General features: G+C 41.2%; 1 protein-coding gene across 1 annotated transcript in view; it reads right to left on the bottom strand.

The window, feature by feature from the left end:
* LOC144733539 (inactive dipeptidyl peptidase 10-like) overlaps positions 1 to 26,981 on the bottom strand; it is an 88,479-nt gene that overhangs the window by 40,626 nt on the left and 20,872 nt on the right. Inside the window, exons 2-6 of the mRNA XM_078615510.1 lie at positions 25,934 to 26,048; positions 22,393 to 22,488; positions 12,484 to 12,581; positions 10,589 to 10,663; positions 3,161 to 3,213 (exon numbers count right to left, since the gene is read on the bottom strand). Of these exons, the coding sequence (XP_078471636.1) occupies positions 3,161 to 3,213; positions 10,589 to 10,663; positions 12,484 to 12,581; positions 22,393 to 22,488; positions 25,934 to 26,048 (437 nt within the window). The remainder of the gene's footprint in view (positions 1 to 3,160; positions 3,214 to 10,588; positions 10,664 to 12,483; positions 12,582 to 22,392; positions 22,489 to 25,933; positions 26,049 to 26,981) is intronic.

Raw genomic sequence — 26,981 nt, 5'->3', positions numbered from 1 at the left:
CCGACTGAATAACAGTTTCCCTACCAACTAAAAACTCGTTCTGATTTGTCAGCTTAAGTCTCAGGATTATCATCTGTGAGCGGTGTCAGAACTTGAGATCCAGCTCCCAGTTGTAACATCACAACAGTCCGGTGGGTCCCAGAGAATGTTAGCCCTGCTGCAGGTTGGTGTAGTTTGTAATCTCCAGGGAAAAAATAAAACCTGCATAAATAATAGTTCAATACGATACAAAAACACGTTTTTTTAACGAACTTTGATAAAAATGATGCATTTCAATTAAACATATTAAGTCTATCATGCTCAAGTTTGGTGTTAGAGTAATATATAAGTGATATCATTATAGTAAAATAAGCACTACGGATTATATAAGAAAACACATAACTTTGAAAATTTACCGTTTAGAATAAACCATTAATATTCGCGGGGGAATATGTGCCTGGAGAACGGCATGGACAATTAATCCGCGAATATTAATTCCTAAAACTTATAAGGAAAATAGGGATTGGGGGCACAAACGTACACTGCGTTTAAACATACACATTTTCACTGCATGTACATATTAATGAATATATAGTATTATTACGTGAAATAACTTACCTTTATTAATGATAAACATATTTACAAGTGCAAGTATCATTGAATGCATAAAAAAACACCCATTACGCAGTACATAATTCCCAACATTTGTAAAGAAAAGCACGCGCGTGTAAACAGTGCAGCAGACAAAGGCAGACTGAGAGGGCAGAACGACGTAGCGTGGAGGGCAACCGTCGCACCGTCACCACCTCCCACGCCTCACCACTTCTTGTCGGGTAAGTATGGTGCTACGGTTGCGGATATCTAAAACATAGCCCTGCGAATTTCAAATAGCACTGAAATAAATATGGCGTAGCTACGCAACACCGCGATTATAAATCCCACGAATTTTAAGGGGTTTTCTCTGTTTCTTGTCAATTCATACTTTGCATGTATATGACCAAATCACCAGGCATGGGAGCAATCTCATCAGAACTTGGAAGTTGAACAGGCTTGATGCTGGATAGTGCTTAGATGGATGACGACCCTGTAGAAAAACATTGGTGGAATGGGCATTGTGTGCAATGTGGGCAGTCATGCAAAATCCATTATTGTTCTGATGTATGGTCAAAATATCCTTCTTAGCCTTCAAGTGTGAATGACAATAATAGGCTGAAAACATACAGCGCTTAGCAAGTTTGCCTTTGGATTCAGATGTTTTGTGATTCAGTAAAAACCTGTGCCCGGTAATAATGCACTAGAGGGACATCCATGAACATATGTACCACCTACTCATCTGCTGCACAAGACTCCGCAGCATCGTTTGTAATAATGGCCCATTGTGTTCTTGTGTCATGGCAAAGGGTACAACAATAATTGGTCATACAAATGTACGAGACCTCATGCACTGAGGTGAATGCCTACCCCTGAAGCCTGCCTGAACATTGTGATACCTGCTTAAATTATCAACAAGTGCACATAGAAAAATGCTGTACGGACTGAGATACAAATCTAAAATAAAAAATATCACATGCGTGGCCCAATGCAAGTTGTGGTGATTTTCTCAGCCGGTCTAGCTCAACACTCACATGGGAAAGTTGTATAATGGTCAAAATCACCAGCCATAATGAATCCACTGCTACATAACCGTCACTGCAAGCTGTCACCATCTTTCATGGTCCTGCGATTCCACAATTCGTCTGGCACATGAGCTGATATTATTGCTCATATTTGCAGTCAAAGTCCTCTTGGGCATACTCCCTGCTTTCGCTGTCACTTGTCATGAAACTTGACTCCTAACCATTATTTATCCCTTCTAGCGATGTCATAACCTTAGCCCACTCATGTCCTGTAATCGATATGTTCCTCTTTCTGTCTCGAAGTATAATTAAAAACACACGCTTCTCCACGCTTCTTTACTTCGTTTTCAGATGGTTTAATTTGCTTTGCAAATGTCTGATACATATGACATAGCAGGAAATATACACTGATTGAAAACAACATTATTCCTCAGGAAGATTGGTATATGGTAAGTTTAATTCTTCAGTTCGGTTTCCATAAGAATTACAACCCCCTCTTGATCCATACTCTTAGTTCTTTCGGTAAAGTCACGTAGGTAAAATTAATAAAAATCACGACGTTTCGGAGGCAACACAAGCCTCCGTCTTCAGGTGAAACCGTCACAGCAAAATATCTGTACCTTATATAGTGGTTAAGGGGGGAGGAGTCTGGAAGGGCAGCGGGGGAGGAGGGGTTGTGAAGTGGTCAATTACTGCTTTTGTTACACTGCTGGGTGGGTAAATGAATTAGATACGATTAAGCCGCTCTTTGTTATGCTGTTTATGCGCAAGTCACCGTGGGATGAATGGACTCGTGGTCAGGGACGTGTTGCGCAAGTAACTGTGGATGTACTTTACCGAAAGAACTAAGAGTATGAATCCTTGCAGTCACGAAAGCTTCAAATCTAGAACCCCTCTTGATCGCCTATTAATTCAATCGTCTAGATCCCGGTCCACCTTCAGGAACTGACCTAAGCGTCCCTGATGTCTTTTACAGTTCCGTCCCTGTGACAGATATTTTCAAATTGACAAATTGTTGCTCATGACTTTTACCTCGCTCATATTTATCTTGAGCTCCACATTAAAGGCTTAATTTTTAAGGTCATTTTGTGAAGTAAATTGTCTTTGGTTGATATAATTAATATTATGTTTGCAAATCTGAGGTTAATATTTTTCCCACTGATATGTATTCCTTTGTTTTAGCACTCTAGTTTTGGAAAATAACCTCAATGTTATTGTGAAAACTTTGGCGAATGCACATCTACTTTTCTGACCACCATTCTAATATGTATGTTGGTACTTTATTCATGCAGTCTCAGTGTAGCCATCCCCACTCTTTTGAAAACTTGTTACTATTTGTATGTTGGAATAAGGGCTTAAGCCCAATATCGGAACACTGCCTGAAATATAATATGCTGGAGCTACTGTCGATGAATATATCCAAGTGCAATTTCCTTTCCGGTTTGTGCCTCATGTTGAGAATTTCTTCTGTCAAGCTTTCACCACGCACTTCTGCGAGGACCTTCACGAGGTGAATGAAAACGTACGTGTGACATACATATATATATAACCAGATATTAATGTACCTTGTCTGTAGGCTGTAGACGGTGAACAGCGCTGTGTAGGAGAATTGGTAAACCTAAAAAATAAACAATGGCATTATTCCTGACCATATCACGTGTTATTTACAAACGAATGAAATACGAATTATGAAGCGTATACAAGTAATTGTACTCATAACTGGTTGAAACAAAGCCACTGGTGCAATGCTATCTGACCATTCACTCGGTTTTTCTGAATAAGAAATTAAGGAAAACCCTGCATATACCATCCTGAAGACTAAGTCACTCGGAATATGCCCAAAACCATTAGATGTTTAAAGATTTGCAAGGATGGGCCTCGATAACAGTGCCGGATGGGTGACCACCATTCACAAAAGACAGGTGTCATAGGCTGCGGGGCTGCGTTTTTGGGCATCGGGCAGTCGAGAAAACTACATTTTTGCATCGTAATTATAAGCTTCCACGTCTGTGCACTCCATCTTCACCAACCCATAATGACCAGCATGGTAAAGTATGGTAAAATAACCGCCATGTCCTGCATGGCTTGGGAAGGCCTTCTTTCAGCAGTGGAAATGTATACACACATGTATCATAAAACTAAACTCTACATGATTATCACATCATGCGTAAGACAATGTCATATTAGACAGAAAAAAATGACATTGACAGATTTTTTTCTTGCAATGATTGTCAGCGTAGAGGCTATGATATGCAGTAATTTGGCAATTTGGGGTCTGTCCTGGAACAACTGACTAACCCACAAAATCGCATTGTCCAGAGAGTAGGCTTTTGTTGAGTGTAGGTGGATTAAGTGGATAAAAAAGTGAACCATTGAGTTCATTGTGTGGCCATCTGGGGACAGGTTATACAATAAAACTGTTGTAATTGCATTTTAAAGTGCTCCAATGAAGCTGGCATGGGCCATATCAAATTTACGCGTGGTTAACCAAGTTTTTCTAAGACACTGTCCCACCATAAGTAAGTTTGATAGAACCAATATATCGGATGACTTTTGAGATGTCACTCGTGAAATTTACGCGAGGACCCATTCATTATTATATTTTGGTGCAACCTTTCTTATACTTCACAGTACTCCTCTGAGTAACCAAATATTGTATTTTACTGGCACAAAACCTGGCACAAAACCACACACACGAGTTAATTGCATCATCACGAACTGAATGCTTTCTAATTCGTACTAATTCATGCATGGGCAGTATCCCATCTCCCAGCATAAATATTGTCTGCCCCGTATGGGTGAAATGTCAAGTGAAAATGTAAAGCTTGAACACCTATACCTGTGAGCAGAGAGCATTCCTGCCTCACCACCATGCACCAACACAAATTCCAGCCTTCTGTTCACTCCCAAAATGTTCGGGCAATACATGGCATTTTTACATTCTACCCAAACAGGCTTGTTTTTGGCGATTATAAAAGATGAGCGTGAATTAGATGATCTGTCCTAGAATATTAAAAGCATTTGGATGTAACTATATGCTATAAAAATTAGAATATGTATGTCCCAGGTATTTAAAAATGCAAGCTTCTGCCATTACACTAGACGTTTAAAGGAACAAAGCAAGTGCATATGGAAATTATTTTACTGGTACATTCTCATTCTTGGTTCTTTCGGTAAAGTCACATACAAGGGAAACAATAAAATAATAAAGCTTTAAATCAAAATTTGGTACATTCTCCTTCTCATTCATGTGCACAAGCATGCGAACATTTGAATGCAAATGTTCGCATACATTTAATTTCTAAGTTTACTGGAACTCAGTATGCTCCCTTACATAAATGTGTGTCATTACATGAACTCAACAGGCACTGCCAACACCACCTACAAAACAATACAATGCTCATCCACTTGTAAAGTAGCAAACATTGCCCAATATTGATTTACATAGCCATTCTTCTAACATATTCATTAGCTAAAGTGCACATAACAATGTGTACAATGGCAACTCCACGTGCATTATCTCACTTAATAGACAGTTGAGCTCAACGATTAAATCTCAAGAAGACAGCCAAATACAGTAATAAAGTCTGAGGGAAAACACAGTGAATTCTCACTTCAAGTATCTACCCATTAAACATGCAAAGTTAGGCCAGCGTTGGTCAAATGATTTGAACCACATGCCAAAGCGGGCCCAACGTTGCATGTTTACTGGGTACAAAGCACGTATATATGTCAGCACCTGTAAACTTCCACAACCAATTGAGCACCGAATTATTCGTTTAACGTTTTGAATGCGATGCATTCACTGATTGCTATTTCCTGACAATAATCGTGCAGACTGCAGAGCCTTGACTCATGACAACTGCACATGGCATGGGACAACATGGGTGGATAAAGAAAGTTCTGGACAGACTACAGAAAATCTTAACATTTGAGATGCTGAGGATCATGCAAAATAAGATATTTTAATTCTCAGGTATAATACAGGAGCTGCAATTTCAATGTGTAATTCAGCGTGTTGTAAATAAGGGCAAATTTAGCTTAGAAAATTGAATTAAATCTTTTTTTCGTTAAATTGTGATGCAATGCGCTGCAGACCTCGTGAAATTCTATATCAAGTTAAACAATGGCACTAAAGAGATATGCTTATAAAAATTTTCATGGATGAAAGAACACACACTATATATATAAAACAACCTTCACCATTCGCAAAGCTCTTTTGCAAGGATTAGCTTTTTCTGAACATGTATTAACGTACTTTAAGCATTAAATCCTTTCTAAAAAAAAAAATTCTTACAAAAAATCTTTAAAATATCGTAAAAACGTTTACAGGAAAATCATGAATAATTTTAAAAGCTTCAAACACATGCGTTGATCATTCCCCCTTTAACGAGTCCTCTTTCAGCAAAAATGTGCCGAAACAAATTATTATTTGTCAGAGTTTTTTTTCTATAGTAATTCACTTGTGGAACATTGCTCTTGGAACATTGGTATCCATAGCAATATAACAACGACCGCCCTTCGCCACGAAGTGGCGGTGACGTCACCACGACAGTTGTGCCAGGCTATGTGCACGTTGAGGCCACGTGAAGTGTCGAACGCCCACTGGCACGAGGTCACGGGACAGACCCAGGTGCCACAGGTCGACTGATTGAGATGAGTGGCTGATGCACCACCTGTGCCCCCTACTGTGCCAACTTGCTGTGCTTTAGGCACCTGGCGTTCCGCTCATTGTTGAAAGCATCACTCATCCGCCCTCCGTTGTTGTTGGAGGGCGACTGCCTCGAACTGCCCAGTAGCGTCCTTCACGAGCGTCCTCCACAGAGGCCGATCTTGACACCGCTGGTGCCAGTCATCGGCAAGTCCACTCAGCTCCACATCCTCCTGTACCACATAACTCCATCTCTTCTCTAGCCCGTGCCGTGCCCATTTAGCCCCCTCGATCCGGCCAAACAAAAGCTGTTTAGGCATGCGGTGGCTGGGCATGTGGGCCACATGACCCAGCCAAAGCAGCCTTGCCTGCCGAGGAGCTCACTGATGGGACTTTGTCCAGATTTTTTAAGGATTTGTGAGCTCCTCGCACAATCCAGCCTGGTTAAACCTAGGATGGATCGAAGGTAGGCCAGCCTAATGCTTAAAACCGGCGAAGATGTTCCATTAGGGGGGTCCACATTTCGCAAGCGTAGAGAAGGGAGGGAATGACTATGGCCGAGAAGACCTGAAGCTTCGTGCAGAGCGACAGACCAGGTAGCTTCCATACAGCGTATACGCAACCGATGAAAAGATAATGCCGCTCGACTGATTCGGAGTGAGACCTCTGTTGTCAAACTGGAGCCGGTCATGAGCACAGTGCCCAGGTATGGGAAACTCTCCACTCTCTCCACAACTGCACCATCACCAATTGGGAGTTGTGGGCGTGGAGTGTCCGATGGTACAAAATACCCAGGTAGGTGCTTAGTTTTGGTGGGGCTAATGGTAAGGCCCCACCTCTTAGTGACAAAGCTCCAGGTTCAACAGCAACGCCTCCAACTCCTCCTCTGAGTGAGTAGCAATCATCGGCATACATAACATGGTTGAGCAATAGGGAGCCATCCCTTGACCCCACCTGGGCATCAATCAGCCTCCCATTGTATCTGTACCAGATGGAAATTCCTCTGTTACAGCTATTGAAGGCTTCACGAACTACGTGGTCAAAATACATGTTAAATAATGTGGGAGCCAGAGGACATCCCTGTCGCATCCCAAGGTGTACAGGGAATGACTCCGACTCCCGGCCACGTAGTATTACCCGGGCCCGCTCACCATCATGAATGTCCTTAATGATTGTGAGCAGCGGGTCAGGGACTCCGAAAGCAAGAAGAACAACCCAGAGCCCAGGCCTACTGATGGTATCATAGGCCTTGATAATGGTCAATACAGCTGAGATGTAGGTATTGTTTGAATTCCCTACAACTCTGCTGTAGCAGACGGACAGAAAAATATGGCATCTGTGCAGGACCGTCCTTTCCTGAAACCACATTGGGGCTCCGCAAGCCTCTCCTCAGCGTGCCTGGCAAGGCGATGTTGAATAATCCTTGCCAGGAGCTTTCCCGGCACACTGAGGAGTGAGATGCCCCTGTAGGTGTTACAGTCTGTGCGGTCCCCCTTCTTAAAGACGGGGACCACCAGAGCATCCTTCCAATCCTGCGGAACCCGTCCAGTGGTCCAGGCTGTTGTTATGATGTCATGTAGGGCAGTCTGTGCTCAAACGCCACCCTCCCTCAGCATTTCGCTTGGGAGATCATCTCTGCCCGGTGACTTTCCTGGTCTCAGACTCCGGATTGCCTTCAGTACTTCCTCAATAGATAGCACCTCAACCAGCCACTCACAGGGGGTGACTTCTTCTTCCAATATTTGAGGCACCGCAGCCTCAGCAGGGTCATCCCCACTTTGACCCACATTGTTTTCCAGGCAGAGAGATTTCCCCTCCCCCAGGACCTCACAGAAATGCTCAGAAAATCTGCAAACCTGTTCCTGGGGGTCGTAGATTGGATCACGGTTCTTGCCCCTAATGATGGTAATAGGTATGGTGCTGCAGGTTACTTTTTTGATGGAGTTAAAGAGCGATTTGTGATCCCGGGCAATTGAGGCAGACTCCATCTCCTCAGCAACCTACGACCACCACCCATCCTTGCAGCGCCTCATGGCTCTCCGAACCTCCGAGCGAAGGCTGCGGTCGCTTATTCTCAGCCAGCCTGAACACCTTCTCTGTCAGCCAGGGTCTCTTGGGAGGTCTGGACCGTGTACCCAAAGCAGCCATTGCAGCTGCATGAGCCACAGTCCTAAATCTCGCCCATTTCCCCTTGACATCTGGAGGAGTGGGGGACGATGCCAACCCCAGACGCAAGCGATGATGAAATTCTCACTTGCAACTTTCATCAGTTAGCTGAGACCATGCCACTATGGTTTGAATGGTGCCCTGGGTGTATACCCACCACCAGAGTGGAAGAATGGCAGGCGCATCTTACAGATGACAAGTCGATGGTCAGTGGGCAGATCAGCTCCACGGTAAGTCCTGGTGTCAAGGACATGGGCCCACATCTGCTGTTCCATCACTATGTAGTCCAGCAGATGGTCTTGCTTAGACCCGACATGCATCCATGATGTTGTGTGGATGCCAGAACAGCGTATTGGTAATTACAAGCCCATAGGCTGCACAAAAATCTAGCAGCCTCCTGCCGTTGCTATTGAGCTGATATGGCCCATGCCTTCCAATCACTCCAGACCAGGTGCCAGCATCATGACCAACTAGGGCATTGAAGTCATCCGACAAGATGACTATCCCAAGGGGCTACTTTAGCTCGCACCTGTGACAGGAGGTCATAGAAGGTATCTGACTCATCGGCTTTGCCTGCATCCCTCCACGGATCTTCGTCTTCAGTGGGGGCATAAGTAACCACGACCACCACTCCTCGCCTCTGGTTGATGGGAAGCCTGGGGCTTACAGCTTCCCACACCTCACCGCCACACTCCCAAGCCCCCTTCATTATTTTGTTCAGAAGAAGAGCCACTGCCTGTTGTTTGGCAGTCTCCTGCCTTGAGTAGAAGACTGTCCACCCCTCATGGTGGCAGGAGCCAGAGCCAGTCCACCGGACCTAATGCATACCACAGGGTTCAAGGCGGTGCCGATTTAGCTCCCAACAGAGGAGTGGCAGCCTCTCCTCCGCAGTGAGCATTCACACATTCCACGTGGCCACCTGTAATGGTTTTTTGTTGTTTCTGGAGGAGCCCCGAGGGTAAGGATTCAGTCTTCTGGCTCCGCCAAATGGGGTTTGGCCAGGAGACGTCATAGACGCTTGTCCCCCGGGGTCCTCCGGTACAAGCTTATTATTCTTTTCAGTCGTGGTTTGGTGGTAATTAATTGAAGGTGGAGGGGTTACCAGCCCCTCGTACCCATCCAGAGCCCCCATTTGGCCGCTGTGGTGGTTACAAACGCCATGAGGGGAATGGCAAATTTAAATAGGCCCTCCCCCCACGGCACTGCCCACCAGAGCGTTGCCGTCCAGCACCAACGAGGAGGTAGGGGGTTGTTTTTGTGCGACAGACAGCTCCTGCTGTCGGGCTGATGTGTTAGCTCCTCCACCACGCCCCATGGCTCACGGAGGCTGCCAGCTCTCCATCATCTCCATGCCAGGGGTAAACCCCTTCATCGATTATATTTTTTATTGCCCTCTCTAGTGCAAAGATCTATCGTGACAAAAAACATCTATGAGGATAGGTTTTAGAGGCATTGTTTGTGCTCTCGGCTTGCTTCTCTTCGAATATGAAGGCTCACAGGACGTTTCATTGTTGCTCCTGTCTGTCTCCTTGCTATTTATAAAGCACCAGAGTTAAGTCCGCTACCAAACCATACATTTCTTCTCATGGAATTTGTAGGGAAAATGGTTAAACGTAGTTCTCCGGCTATATAACACCCATGTTTGCAAGTTGTCAAAGACTGCATCAAGTCACAAATCATGAATTATTTCCCTCTGCCATCGCTTCTCTGTGGGAGCAACCATGCCATTTACGCACAGTATTTAATGTTCTCATCAGGGCAAAATACTTCTATGAGGACTATACGCTGTAAAGATGATACATTATGATAATCCATACTTGTTTTTAGGTTAGGCCACGTGATAGTTTTATTGCCAAAATTATTGTCATTAACCCTCCACCACCTCGCATGATTGTCACATGAAGATATTATTTGTATGTGTCAATGTATTGATCACATTCTGATCAATAACGCTTCTCACTGGTGGTTTAAGACTCTAGAATACAAAACAAATTGTCTCAAGTCAATTATGAACCTTAAGGTCACCTGATACAATTAAAGTTTCTCACCAATTTATTTCATGCACAAGTAAAATCCAGGTTACCAAGAAAATGTGAACTCCGCTATGTTAATCCCACACTTGTGCCCACCACAACCACTCTCACACAACAGCACCAGGAGGGTGTCAGTCACTCACCTGACGGATGTCATAAGCAAGAAGAATGAAGTTGCGGTCTGGAGACATTGAGAACTTTGAGTTCAACAGGTTCATCTACAAGCAAGGACACATTTGGTTATTACATTTACCTTGTCCGGCAACGGTGCACATAAACAGCATGGTGGGGTCAAAGGTCTGGTTTGGAAGTATGAATTCATTGCACCTATAAAGTACAAGCAGTAATAACTGCCGATTGCAGATATTTACTAACAGCGCCAACGACTCATTTCATTTTAGTCTCAGTCAACCTAACGGAGACTTGAGCTAGGTTCTGATACCATTTTCCACGAGTGTTAAAGCCCTGAATTTACTCTGGTTCACTGGGATCATGGTACAATGTGGAAACAAACCACAAGGCCACCGAACCATATATTTTTTCTGTGACACAAAGACAAAGATCCCCCATATAGCCTTAACAGACTGTAGAGGCAAGTGCTGTTAGCGAGCACCTATGAAGGCCGGAACGGTACACGAGGGGGTGGGTGGCCAACACCACGCGCGGCCGCCTTTGTCTCCCCAGTGGCGATGTTTACACATTGCACCAGTTCAGATAATCGTTACTGGTGTTTGTCGTGAGCGGGAATCGAACCCGGGTCGCCAGGTTCGTAGTGCAGCACGCTAACCGCTACACTACCGCTGTGACACACACACACGGACACAAGCAACCCTATGGATTTCCATTGCAGTATCTCATTAGTGATACCAAATGCTGGGGGAACTGGCGCATGAATTGTCCAGTAACATCCAGACAAGGGGTGTCACATTCAGTCAATCAAGTAATAAATTAATATGGATTCTTGAGCTTATGATGGGCACATTAAACCTTTTTTTAAGAAAGTTTTTTATTTGTATATGTTGCGTAATAGATTCACGTTACCCTGCAGGCACGAAGAGTGCTACTGAATTGTTAAGATTCGATTGTTGAATGGAACTTAATTGTGACCCCATCCCAACAACAATTGATCCAACTACAAGTACATTATCATTAACATCTAACCACCCATTAACTATACCACACTCATCTGCCATTCTTCACACTCTTCCTAGAAACCTATTTCTGCATAATTAAACATAACAAGGATTCATTACTGTCACTAGGAGGAACATTAATATGTTGTTGGTTTGCACAACGGAATTTCTTCAGGAAATATTGAGGTTTACAGAGAGGAAGCTGAATATAGTTTCGGTGCCTGACGTTGGGAGAGGAGTGTTGTAAGCGAATGGAATTACTGAAGTATGCCGTGTCATTAATTTTATCATTGGGAGTAATTTTGAAAGAATTCCAGGAGTTAATATAGAGAGTCTGACTGTAGTTTATTGAGTAATCTCATTGATCATTTGATTAAAGCTGTTTCAATGAATGGGACTGTGAATGTGAATAAGACTTTGGAAGAGCAATAGGCCTGCATAGTGTGTCGTAAATTCCTTCATGTGTGAATGTAGGCTACGTGGAATGGTGAATGAAATTTTAAATAAAAAATGTTATTCCCACAATTTCACTCACAAAGACTATGTGTTAACCTCATTATTTGCCAAAGATAGATAGGTTGCCAAAATGTTAAGATATTCCTTTCTCATCTTTGACAGCATTAAAAAGTATTATTTAATTTATAATGTCACTGAAGCAGCAACTTCATAACGTGTTTCTTCTTGTTTTCTACTTAACACTTGCCGAAGAGCTAATATAGTGAAATCAAAGTTGTTTAAAAGCTTTAGAATAAACTGTGTGGCGGTAACACCCTGTCCTCGGTGCCAGTTTTATCAAATGTTAAGTAATCACATTTAATCACAGACACGTATGAGTGGGCATAGACACATACGAACACACATAATATAAATTTAATAAAGCAAATTATGTTCACAGAAAAAAATACCTTCAGGAAATTGTTCTCCAAAAGCGTCACGCTTTCATTTTCCTTCACATCCATTTTAACCAAGTGACCTTCCATCGTGCGGTAAATTACTTCGCTGCCTGTGGGTTACAAAAGAAGAGAAAACAGTGACATTTGATACCTAGCAAAATGTCCATTTCTATATTACATTTGCGGTCTAATTCCTGTTATTAAAATGCAACATTACTGATTTGTGTGAAGGGGTTTACATGTCTTGAGAGAATGAAAGGCCATAATAACAATGATTACATTTATAAAAGAAGCCGAATATTCATCACTAAATAGCTATTATTAGAAACCCTTCAGTAACGAGTTCATTAAATATATACAAAACACGCCTGCTTGCATTGAGGACGGCACACGCGAGAGAAGCTAACAGCCCAAGTGTAACATCGCAAGATCCACGATCATTGTATGACCAGGAAAATGTAATGGCAGAATCAGCTGCCCTCCAAATTCCTCCATGGCGTGTTCATCCAAGAAACCCCCCTCAGTATAATCCCCGTAGGAAGCTCTTAACATGAAACAGGCTGTGTCACATAATCGTCGCACACATTCAGACCCAGGCAGGACAAGCAGCAGACCTCACTATTTATATTTCCAGACTTCACCGTTCCGTTAAGCAGCAATGGAAGCGATTTTTCTCATTAATACGTTGCCCAAAAGCTATTTGTAAACCTTATACTAAACAAAGATAATTATATTTTATAATATTACTTATTTTTTCCAAACCCTACTTATTTTTTCCAAACCCAACCTCTCAATACAGATTGTACAATTCATCCAAAATGGTTGCAATTAAAGTTTAGATGTATGTATGTTAATTTAAAATAAACTGGATTCTTAAAAATACAAATGTTTTACAAATGTATGTGTTATGTTACACGTATTAAGTTTACGTTTAAATATAAGGTGATATTCTGGCAAAACGAATTTTACTGGAATATAAGAGCTAATCCCATCAATGAAAATTTCTGAAAATTTTTTGCAGAAAAAATAGGCTATCTTATTACCATGCAGGACTCACGTTGCCTTCAATATGACTTGTAAATACATAGCTTAAGGTACAAAATGAATAAATGGAACACTTATCAACTTCATAAAATTGTGCTCATATATTTATATTCATTTTGTAAGTTCAGCATAAACCATGAAATAATAATGAATTAAAGAGTGTGTCACGGGATGCGCGTTGCAAAGAGGGCACAGTTAAACCTTGTTACGAAGTGCCAAACATCATTCGTGCAGTCTTTTCTATGGCAATGAAAAGCAACTGACCGAACATTGAGTTTAATCCACTCGATGGAATCAGCGTTGCTTCATGTACAGCGTTCGTACCTCCCGTGTAAGCGGATAACGCGCAGAGGTCGGTTATGTGATGAACAAAACGCATTTCACCACATTCACAAAAGGGCAACTCTTTCATTTCCCATTTGTGTGAGCGAGATAGCCGCACGCGCCGTGCATTTGCTCGAACATTATTAGGCGCAGCCCTTTGTCATCTACGTAGGTGGATTTCCAGGTCACTCCTGCGTCGGAGCTTCGACGAGTTCGACTCTCTGCAGTCAGGTTAAACCAGTAGGGTTCTTAACCTTTACTGCAATCTTGTACCCCTTTGGTTCTCAATCGTAAACATTTTTGAATGAATACATAGGTTTGATGAAACAAAGTAGTTAGTTGTATGCAAATTCCTTTGATATGCAAATTCCTTTGTCAAGGTGCTCTTCCCCCTCCAACCCAGCTTAAATATACGCTGCCAAGCCTGGTGGTGTTCATTCAGACGCTGTCTTTCCGACAGACCTGTTCTTCACCTGAGGACGGCTGCTTGCGTTGTGGCTGAAACGTCGTGATAATTATTTTATTATGTTTTATTATTATAATTGTATTATTTCCCTTCTACGTGACTTTACCGAAAGAACCAAGAAGATGAATCCCTGCAGTCACGAAAGCTTTAAATCGAAATTTAGTTAGTATGTACTTATGTGCCCATGCTTAATTTGTGTTTCGATGATTTACCTCCTAAAAAAATCTGCCATGTCTCACACCCCCAGAAAGGGCATCTCACACCCCCAGGGTGTGCGTGCACACCAGGTTAAGAACCACTGGGTTAAACCAACACGAGTATTCGATGGATTTTTTTTTCAGCACGCTCTTAATTGTTCGCCATGTGCAGGCCGCCGTAAAACCCTGTCTGTATGCCAGTGCTTGTTCTCACCCCCCCCCCACCGTGAACAACTTATCTTACATACGGTGTCCTGCGTCCACAAATCTTGGTTTTAGACATTGTTGGCATTTAGGTTTTTTGTTCTCCACACACCTGCTGGAGAGAGGTGATGGATTTTTTGGCATTTAAGGCTTGCAGCGTATTCTGCGCCGTGATGTATTCAGACTGCCACCGCTGCTATACCCACTGAAGACATTCACACCATTGGCGACGTTAAGTTACATCACACATTTTCATTTTTAGCAGGGTATATTTTTAAATTCTGGTGGTGACAGTCTAGACGAGCTCCCGAGAAGGGTGCTGTAGTATCACGGTCCCGATACATTTGAAGCTTACCATAAAAAAAGGATTGTCATGCTCATCGATCCCATCCCATCCCTACGTTCCATGCTGAGCTGCTTAATCGGAAATCTAAGAGGTGCGTTTTGTCCCTACAAATGTTGGATGAATTCTGAACTCAGTGCAGACTACAAATATACTGTATATGCGTAGAGTATATTCTCGTAAGTTTATAAGTGCTAAAACCTTGTACAAATGAACATGATTTCAAAACCCATCTAATATCCTAATCATGATGTCCAATTATTTAATGGTGTACAAAATGTATTTAATTCATGTTATGGTCAATATGTATTTAAGAAAATTAGGTGTGACTTCATTATGTTCATGTTTAATTGGGAAAGTGTTTAGATTAAACCACACATTCACAAACATGTACACATATGCATATGAATGAGAATGATAATTGGTTTATGCAAACATGACTCCTTGTAAAAAAGGTGTCAGTTTTGTTGCCAGATAGAAGGGTAAAAAAACAATTATCATATTTTTTTACTGACAAATGAGGTTCCAATGGTATGAATGAGAATGTTATTTCTTCAAATATAAATTGATATTTTATCTGCAGTCTTCCTGACAGGCGGTTTTGGAATTCGCGTGTTGCCTTTGTGGGTAAATAAAACAACGACGCGTTTCTCTTTGAAATGCTGCACGCACGCAAATAAAATAAGTGGAACCCGTGTCTGGGCTAATAACACGGGAGAGACAGCGTGGCAGTGCAGAGGCAAAAGGATAAATGGAAGATTAAAAGGTAATTTTATTGAGGAGAAGTCACCTTCTCGGCTCAATTAACTCTCCATGATGAGATCGCGCCGCCGGTGGCTGCTGGGTCACGCCGTCTCCAGAGCACGTGCGGCTCATTCGCAGGCAGCGCGCGTTGCTCGCCACGCACAGCGGCAATGGCACCACGACACCCTCCACCCACCCACCCCACCACCTCTCACCACGCTCAAACCATACCGTGGTCGCTATTGTGAGCGACATTTTTCAGTCAACAACATGAAAATGCGAGACCCCCCACACAAAAATGGCTCTATCAAACATCTTATTGCTACATGAAAGGTAGATGTAATTTTGGAATTTTAAAAAGAGGATGATAATGTTTATGGTTAACAGATGCACCCCCCCCCGCCCGATTTTTTTTTATTCGATAATTTATGCAGCACGTTCAGCGTGTTTTAAGGCAGAAACGTTTATCCGTACACATTCGCTACCTATGCTCACATGCTCATTAAGTATTTACCTCTTGCTGAAATGTCAATGCAATGGACCAAACGGAACATTAGTACAGTCAAGACTCATGTAGGGATTAATTACAAGACTTGAAGAAAAAAATATCAATAAACTTATACGACAATTAATATCCAAGATTTTTTATGACAATGAACAAACCGGCAATTTGCGGCAATTTGAAAGACATAATTGACCATGTTTTTGCTCCTTGGCTGTGTGAATGAAAACCTGTGAAAAATTCCACGAGTGGTTTAAATGTGAACATTATTTGTATAGTCTAATTCAGAAGCCTAATTTATGCACTAAAACGCTGCTCTGCGTAAAAATGCCAGAATGCTAGTCAAATCTCTTCTGAAAGGAATTACATAGCATAAACAGCAGCTGTGCACAAAGCTAGAGTTTGTTATCAGCTGATGAAAGTTTAATGTCAGCTGTCTATTTACGTGAAACGCGGTGTCTAAACACGAACACACGTCGGCACGACATGTGCACGCACACACGAGGAGTACCGTATTCCATCAGGGTATGCGAGCGTATCCGTACATTTTTATTCGTATGTATACGCAGATGATGCAGTCGACCAGACTTCAGAAACACATGACTGCCAACAAAAAACAGGTGCCCCATGCAAATTGTGCAGTCAACCACTGTAAGCAAGTAATAGGCATTTTAGAGCCATTCTTAGGAAACATTAAATACTGACATAGAGCACGTTACTTTGGAGTAGATGCACGTAAAACGTTATAATGGTGAAAATAATAATGCTACTCAACGTAAACTACGTTTGACAATAACATGGAGTATTTGTATACAATTTTTAATCATCCCAAATATGTTTGCGATACTAGAAATCATCAATTAAAGTGTGTTTTTTCCAGGCAGACATAGACTGTAAATGATCTGCAAACCAACTGAATCTAATCCAATATTTTGTATTCTATCATTTATTGCAATTTTATTTTTACCTCTCACAGTACAAATAAATGCCATACATCAGCATGTAGCCAATGCTGAGCACTACCTAACCTTGAATCTGTTTGGTAGACGGAAGGTGAAAGTATACATCTGCTTTGATGTTTACTGTGGTTGACAGGAAATTAAAAGTGAGAAATGTCATTACAATTCCTAAATGTCCTCATTATCGTTTAAGTTTGTATAACTAGTGATAAATAGCATGGATAAGCAACCAAACACAATTAATACGTTGTGCATGCTAAACAGCTCTAAAGTAATTTTGAAAGGCCTCAAGTGAATCGCTGTGTTAATATTTGTTCTCACCATTGAACTATTTGTACCTTTTGCATTTTTTTACTGTCATTTGGATCTCCATTTGGGCAAGTTGTCAAAGGACGTTTATTTAATTTCAGACAAAATGCTGGTTGATTGCAAGCAATGCTTCAAACGGAGCAAACAACTTGTCAACTGAGAACGTATGCCAACATATTCAATTATTATATCATGAAACGTTTCAGTCAATCCTGCCATGGAAAAATATAGTGCATCTCAAAGGGTTCTCATCTGGTTGTAAATTAAGCAACTTATGTAAGCTAATGCATGAATGATGGAGTCACCGTTTGCAGTCTAATCCGAATACTGTACACATCATAAAAAGTTCACGTAGAAAACAGAATGAATGGAAATTCAGCACAGAGGCAATACCCTCAGTACCCCTTAATCCCACAATTAGCTTCTACTATGATACGATGGCACGTCAGGCGCATGTATTTGCGCTCAGTTAGTAGTGTGCATAAGAAAACGTACATTAATAATCAATGTATATGATATAAATATTAAATCACGGCTGTCTGAGCACAGGGCCAAATACCTAAAATGTCAAGCAGCCAGCAACAAACAGTACTGTCATGTTGGATGTGTAATGCACACGATTGTTTTTAATTAACCAAGATGAAAAGAACTTGGGGAAAGAGATTATGGAAGGGAATGCCAAGTAACACAATAGATAAGTGACAATTTATCCGTCGCATATCTGTCCACAAACATATATTCGTATATTTGTTTACACAACCCATCATCCCAATGGTCTTCTGGGAGTGCATCATTTCAGCATCATTAATGCTATAGAATCAAACTCTGAACCAGTTTCAAGATACAGCTTCTTGTCAACAGTCAGACTTTCTTGAATCAATACTCGTGATTTCCCAGATGTTACAGATGTATTGTCTGCTAATCGATTGTAAACACATGAATGGAGTGATTTTAGGTACGAATCATCAAGGTGCATTTACGAGGAGTGTGCTATGTTTTGTAGGCTTAGTACATTATAACCAGGCATTTAATCAAAGTGAAAGAGTTGGGTGTATTGGAAATGTTGAAAGTACGTACATTACAGTATTTCATACATGTAAACTGTACTGAACCCAACTTAAACTAAAATAGTAATTATACCACATACGCCACACAAACATTATTAATTTATGGACTCATTTGTCTATCAAACTCCAGGTAAAATATTGCACTCAGGGACTTGTTTATGTAATTAATATAAAGTGGCGTAATATATTCTCGTGTGTGCAGAAGCGTTTCAGCAAAGACGGTCTATTTCGCAGCTGACCATTTTTGCCTGCTGACAAGGTTTTGCATTTTATTGCATAAAATAACCTTTTGGTCTGAAACTTCCCAAAATTTCCAACGAATGAAGCGCACCACACAAATGAAATCAGACGGCCGATGGAATTCCCTATTGGCCGAGGCGTGTGGGTGAGAATTCAATACGAAAATAGCATTATCGGCAGATGCTAATATGGCATTCGCTAATTAATGCCAAAATAAACTGTAACTTTATCAAAATGTCATTCAAGAAATAAGAGGGTAACAATGTGCTGAATTTCACCGCAATTTGAGAACACCTTCTGTATTTTGTGCTGTTTGCTCAGCAGCGACATCGAGGCTGAAGAAAAACAGCCATAAACATTGCCCAATGTTGGTCTCATTTGAGAAATACTGCAATTTAAATACAGATTTTGAATTTCATACACACGTTTACTGCAACTGCACGGATGAATATAACACGTGTGAAGTGCTTGGTTACATTTAAGAATGACATTATCACATCCATATGTCAAAACCTTGAACTAGAGCACAGATTTGTTTTGTTAAGCAACTAATGTTTGTGAGCTACATGACTCAGTGCCACAGATGTCACTTACAGAGAGCTGTTGCCAAGTCTCATTTGGCACTTAAATATTGGGATAAAGGGTCCCATCATCTCTGAAATGACACCGTTAAAACACGAGGTTGGAGGCTCATTACTTCACCGATTTGGTGTTAATTATATTTTTAGATCAAAGAATGAGTTTTTGAAAGGATGAAAGACAGTTCAAAAATAGGAGCTGCCTGCATGAGAAGGCACATTTCCAGATGACTAATTTTAAAACACCGATTTATCATCAAACACTCGCTGAGCTGACTCTCGTACAGTATTCACTAGAGCGTAATTATAAGGTTCATTCATCAACTCCGCGGTTAATAAGCCTTCACAGTGAAACATGTCAGAAATGTCCATGCTGCAGTGTATATTAGAAGGTCTGCTAATGGTGGCAGAATTGTTTACGATGGTCGCTCTACATCCCGTTGTTTTTTTCACCGTTGCAGATGTATGTGAGCTTCCACGCCCTGTGCTAAAGGAGAGGCTTTCGCTTGTGTGCAACTCTTCTTCAGCGAGTGCTTCTTTTTAAATCCTTTATATTAAGTTCGCTTGCTTGCTTGAGTGCTTGCGTGCTTGCTTGCGTGCTTGCTTGCTTGCTTACGACCGTGCAAATTTTTCGGTCGTTTTTTAACCCACTTCCCGTGATCCAATCGAGCTGACATTTTGCACACAGACTCGTTGTGCGTGACAATTAATTTTCGTGAATTTTTTTTCCAAAATTTGACACTGTTTAGGGAATTTTTTAAAAATATTTAATTATCAATTGCTTAATGCCGGCAGACAATCATCTGACCCATAGGTGGCAGCCATCTCAAGCCAGAGGACGAGAGGACTCTAGCCGCCACGCATATAAAGGATTTAGAGTGAAAAACTTTGTTTTTACGGGTTAATTTTTATTAAGTTCGCTTGCTTGCTTGCGTGCTTGCTTGCTTGCTTACGACCGTGCAAATCTTTTGGTCGTTTTTTAACCCACTTCCCGTGATCCAATCGAGCTGACATTTTCCACACAGACTCGTTGTGCGAGACAATTAATGTTCGTGAAAAAAATTCCCAAAATTGTACACTTTTTAGGCAAAAAAAAATTATTTTACATATATTCAAATAGAACTCATTCATGGCTTTGGCTGAACTTCACAGTGTAAGAGCCCAGAGCGTAACCCCTCCACAGGCCGTGGCGGAGTAGCGCAGTTGGTAGTGCCCTCGCTTCCCATGTCAAAGGTCGCGGGATCGATCCCCGCATCCTCCACAGGAGAATATATTTTTAAATCCTTTATATTAAGTTCGCTGCCACGCATATAAAGGATTTATAGTGAAAAACTTTGTTTTTACGGGTTATACTTATTCCTTTTCAGCCTTTGTGTCATCACTTGACAGTGTATTCCACAGAGGAACATGTGTCTGATTCGCTATTTTGGCTATCATTCCATCACTTTTTGGCACACCACTATGCACTTAGGTAACGCGAGGTCTATTTCCACCTATGGATAATGTCAGTCTGTGGCGAGTGATTTCCGATCTGGTACTGGGTACCCACTTAACCGACCAGCACTAACCAGTGCGAAGTATGGTTAAACAGGCCCCATGACTGACATGATTTGAGAAAGCCTTCGTCCAGCACTGCTTTGATGGAGGGCTATTAATTATATACATTGTATTATTACAAAAAAGGCTAAGCAAACTTATGTCTTGGGTTTTGACTAGCAATCTAGGTGTTGTTGTTGTTTTCTAGGAAGGCTGTCTTTAATATCTGCATTTCATCTTGTGTCATGTAAATAATTATTTACTGATATATATTTTCCCAGCCAGTGCATTTTACCTTTGTATTTATGTGTGGAGAGCAGTGGCACAGTGGTTTGTGCATCTTGCTATTAATCCACTAAGATTAGTTGAATTACTGGGAACATCACAAGTCAGTGGAACACGCTGTGAGCTCTACCTAGGGCAATTCAGCCTTAAATAGGGGGACCTGGTGTGGTGTGTGCTTTAGGGTTGATGACTGATGGGTCACAAAGAGATGTTAGTTTGGCGTCGATAATTATATTGCAGATTATCAGAGCTTCACAGGAATAATCTCTTAGTGACTGTAATTTAACATGCAAAACATGTTTGCAATTTTTTTTGGCTTTGAAAAAAAAAAAATCCTAAAGAGCTGATAAACGTTTTAAAGGTTACATTATTTGACTGCTCAAATCAAGAGGTTACTCCCTGTCTCATGCTCATTTGAATGTGTGAAAATAACCTCAATGTGTCGTTCACTGTAATAGACGACACAGTGTCCTTGCCACAGCTGGGCCAGGGCTTGGCAGTGTGGGGAGGAATTCACCGACCCCACGAGGATAAGACCTGACCTAACGTTTTGCATCTGGCGCTTTTCTCAGCCACCCGCTGCTAAAAATGGGCTCCGGTAACCCTGGCAACTGTTGGACCTCTCCTCATCCGTGTGCTACACCGTACCCTGTTCAGGCTTCAGCCCAGGTGACCCTCAGCCTGGCATTGCACTCGCTAAATGCTCAGCTTCAAAGACATGGGCAAAAATCTACCTATTTATATCTGATATTTTAAAAATATACCAATCTTAATGAAAACATATCATCTGTGAAATCGTACAAGATTAAGTGAAACTTGATCGCCTACTTAAGCAGTTTTTTCTTGCTGTGGTTGTCCCACCTGATGACGATTGCTTGTGTTGCGATCGAAACGTCGTGATTTATTTTATTTTATTTCTACCTACGTGACTTTACCGAAAGAACCAAAGAGTATGGATTCCTGCAGTCACGAAAGCTTTAAATTAAGATTGATTACCTTGTTTGAGGCTTTAAAAAAGTACCATGTAAATTGTATCTATCTACTATTTAACGTTTTAAGATAATTTTCTTAGCATTACGTGCGAGTTTACAATACAGTGCATGCAAATGTCAACGGTTCTCACCACTTATCCACTTGACATCTGGCTCCTGAAGCTGGAAGTCGTCACTGAAAAGGTCCTCCAGGCTGATTTTAGCCTGGTTGAGGCTGGTATTTTCAGCTGCACAAAAAGATGAAACAAATTATTCAAACTGTTTTCATTACTCATTATAACAAAACATATTGTGTTTTCATTACTCATTATAGCAACAAATATTGCATTTCATGGAACACAATGCTAGTAAAACCGATTTTGGTAACAAGTGATACAGAATCTCAATCAAGGCCATTTAAAAAAAACAATGTTTGGCCCTTTGTAAAACCACTGCTGGACGAAGGCCTCATCATACCATATCAGTCATGGGGGTTGTTTAACTATACTTCACCGCGGTGGTCAGTGCAGATTGATAAAGTTGTGGGATCCAGAACTGGTTCAGATATCACTAACCGCTGATGTCACCCATCGCCAGAAATGTAAAATAAACTCGCCGGATTCACAGCGCAAGCACTAATTACTCCACCACTGCTCCACGTTTCAAAAAAGCACCAAAATTAAGTTAGAAAAAAATGGGGGGTTTCTTCATTTTAGCCGAAGATGCATTTCATGGGCTGCTTTGCCTTAAAATGCTAAAGTTAAGCAGATCATTACCTCAGGGTCCTTTCTGCTGCCCTCTCCTTATTATAGAATTATTTTCTCGGACATAACCTTCAATGCTCTCGCTGTTAAACGCGTGGTGATGGCTACTCAAGTTACAATGCTTAATCACTGTAGCACCCTTTCGAGAAGGAGATGTCACACTCATTCAAGGACCTGTCAAAATGATTGCAAAAAAATCATCAAGATATTCATGAAGTAAATCAGATGCAGAATATACAAAGTACATTTTGACAGTTAAGGATTGAAGGTCGACTCTGATAGAAATAATATGCCTTTACTTCAAGGTCTAAATTCATTAGCTCTCTGTGACTATTTCAATTCTACTTATTAATTAATAAAATGGATATTGTTTTCATTATTGTTGAATGTACTCTTGTTCTGAAGGGTGTTTTTGTTTATTCAGTGCTCCTTCCAGATATTTTATTTCAAAATGTTTTTTTTCGTTTGTAAGAAATTGAGGTACCTGCCGACATTTGAAACCAGGGCATTATTTTATGATAACCGGGAGCCCAATATGACAGAGAAAATATTGTTTGCCTGGACCCACGAGAGAACAGCACAGAAATGCATGGCCACATGTTATTTTAATGCTCGTGGCCGAGATTTGCTATTTTGTACATCATGAAGCGGGGATTACTGCATGCATGCTAACCTGCACACTGGCCTATGTGATTGACTCACATGGTTAAATAAAGCATTCCTCTTTTGTAATCACTTTCAGCCATGTATGCCATACACAAGCTGGTATGAAACATCTACCAGAGAGAACATTTAATTTAATTAATTTCAGAAAATCGCCCAGCAAGTAAACTCAAAGCCAACAGAAGAAGCACTTCACTGCTCAAGAGAGCTGAGGGCAGTACTCTTGAGAAACTGGTCTACCTAAGCCACAGCTGAGAATCACATTCCTGTGGGATAATTGCAGTCTCCCAAAGAAACAAAACAACAAAGCAACACGGAATTTATTATTCTCATTGACCCCAGAGGGTTGGTCAATTTTGACTTAGATTTGAACTCATGACTAGATTGCCAATCAATCAGTTTTTGCTTATATAGCACACTTCATATCATTTAAGGTGTCTCAAATTATCTTTACATACCTTAATATTTACATACTTTCCTGATAATTAGAATACAAAAAATATAAAGAATTTAGCTTAAAAAGCTAAGCAATGTACCCTCAGAAATATCTTGTGAAACTAATAAATGACAACGTTATGATTAAAGGGATTGTGAGTTGAATGCTCCAACTAGTGCCACAAATCCAGATAAAACCCTCCCCAGGCCATGGCCCACATATGCGCTCACTTTTGCTTGTACCCTTGTCTGCCAACACGCGTTTTCAATAATAAGTACATGCACCTATGTGTGGATTTAGTTATGTTATTGCAAAGCTATGGCATGTGTTGAAAGCCATCACTGCATCATTTATTAATTCACCTGAAATATACTGATCCTGCATCAAGTCCCAGGAGAGACACGTATAATTCACAGAGACGTCTAATCCAATCTTAATTTGGAGCTTTCGGGACTGCAGGAATTATTCTTTGGTTCTTTCGGTTAAGTCACGTCTAAAAATAAAATAATAAATTAAAATAATAGCGACGTTTCGATTGCAACACAAGCAATCATCATCAGGCATAAAAGAAATAGCAATAAAAATCTAACTAGAAAACTATAGACAGACATAAGCAGACAGACATCACTCTGTGTGTCCTTGTGATGTCTGTCTGCTTATGTCTGTCTATAGTTTTCTAGTTAGATTTTGATTGCTATTTCTTTTATGCCTGATGATGATTGCTTGTGTTGCAATCGAAACGTCTAATCCACACACGGGCTCTATTTGTTTTTCACATTAAAGTTGTATGGGGACTTTGGTCAGGCCAGGTCATTTATTGACCTACAGCAGCAGGATTTGTGGGCGCAACATTGTAGTTAATGTTCCATTTTAATTGTAATGTGCAATTAAATATTTCGTGTTCTCTGTTTATAGAGCGAGCGCAGTTTAATGCGTTTTACAAGTCATGCTATTTCTTAGTGCCCACTAAGCTTTGATATCAGATGAAACTCCATCCCAACAAAATATTAAACGCCACTGATCCATATCAATCGGATATATCCCACGTGCCACCCATCCAGGTGCTATCCATACCCATACCTGCTTAACTGCTGAAATACTAAACAAAAAACGAACCTGCTTATGTTGTTTGGAGAATGGCTAAAGTTATGGTAACATCTTCTTGGTTCTTTCGGTAAAGTCACGTAGAATGGAAACAATACAAATAATAAAATAAAACATAATAAAATAATTTTCAATAATTCTCACGACGTTTCGGCCACAACGCAAGCAGCCGTCATCAGGTGAAGACCAGGTCTGTCAGGGAGACAGAGTCTGAATTCATTGTGGCCGAAACGTCGTGAGAATAATTTTATTAAGTTTTATTTTATTATTTTATTGTTTCCATTCTACGTGACTTTACCGAAAGAACCAAGAAGATGAATCCCTGCAGTCACGAAAGCTTTAAATCGAAAAATTATGGTAACATGTCCAGTATGCGTTGCAGGCACAGGACCGCACTCTTGATAAATAATATTACAACCAATTAGTTTTATCCAGGAAATCCTGAGTCTCAATACTCATTCATCAGGAGGTTCCTACATTGGAATGTTTGGACAAATTAGTATTTGGTTGCATTTGGGAGGAACGATAATACCCAACAAAAGAGGAGGTGACACTCAGTACCGCCTTATCCTGGCCACCTCACATCCCCACGTCTACAGTGTCCTCACGGTCTGCTGGTCACCCGTCCAAGCACGGACCAGACGCGACCCCGTTTTAGATCTCACACGATCGGGCACATTTATAATGATTTAGTGTTGGGTATGAGGGTGCTCAAAAAACACTCACGAGGAGTGAGCAGGACGATGGAGGCCACGATAAGTGAGCAGACGAAGACGATGACCAGCAGGGCAATGGCCATGCCCTTCCAATTGCGGTTGTTGCTCTCATTGCTGGACAGCTCCTGCATGCGTGCACACAGGTGACACACACGCAAGCATGCACATCATGCTGTGTGACATAGCCTGGTGAATCACGGAGGCTAATATCATGGCAGAACGCTCAGCTTGCTATGCAGAGATCCGAATCCAGGCAGCCCCAAGTGCTCAAAACTGCGGTTTCAAGCGTAATGCGTTGATGGTCTAAACCTGATCACCAATGACTGTACAAAATATATCGCGTTAAAATTGTTGTTTTCTATTGCTTATTTGACTTATTTCGGGTCTGAGAATTCAAACAAAAATACGCTTCATTGACATTCTTTCAATATTCTTTCCAGGACATATAAACTGTTCCCCCAGCATGCATAAAGAGGTCTACTTAAGTGACTCCTGAGGTGTGCTGTGATATCGTGTGGGGGCTGTTGATCAAGCAGGTGATGTTACTGTTCGCTGCAAGGGATTTGAATACACATTTTATTTCATGCTTTGATGCCAATAACATAATCTGAATATGCTTTTGCAGAAAAAAACTAAATCAGGCCTGAGTTTTCCATTATTCCAAGTATGTTATAGTGTGCTGCTCAGCTCTCTGAAGGGGGTGGGGGGGCAAAGGAGCACAGCCTCATTACTCTGAATGATGATGAATGATGATGCTGAGATCAAGTTTCGAATGAAATCATAATGAGCCCAGCCAGGAAAGTCTGATTACCCAGTAGCCCAAGCAGAATGCTGCCTGTGGGCTTACGTGGTTCACAATTGGGTGAGTGATGACAGAAACAAAGGTTAAGCAGAACGGGCACAGGTATAGGTCTGGCTTAGCGCCAAAAATAAACTTTCATATAACCTTGGTTAATGTCTAATTCATACCGAAAGGCCCAAAGAATATGGATAAATACAAATACCATTAAATACAGCAGTCATGTCTCCTGTTGATAAATGCTGGAATTAAAAAAAAA

This window comes from Lampetra planeri, chromosome 2 (genome assembly GCF_965212315.1).
Source record: "Lampetra planeri chromosome 2, kcLamPlan1.2.h2, whole genome shotgun sequence".
Taxonomy (NCBI): Eukaryota; Metazoa; Chordata; class Hyperoartia; order Petromyzontiformes; family Petromyzontidae; genus Lampetra; species Lampetra planeri.
Note: the sequence above shows the minus strand (reverse complement) of the source record. Positions and strands in the feature narration are given on the sequence as shown.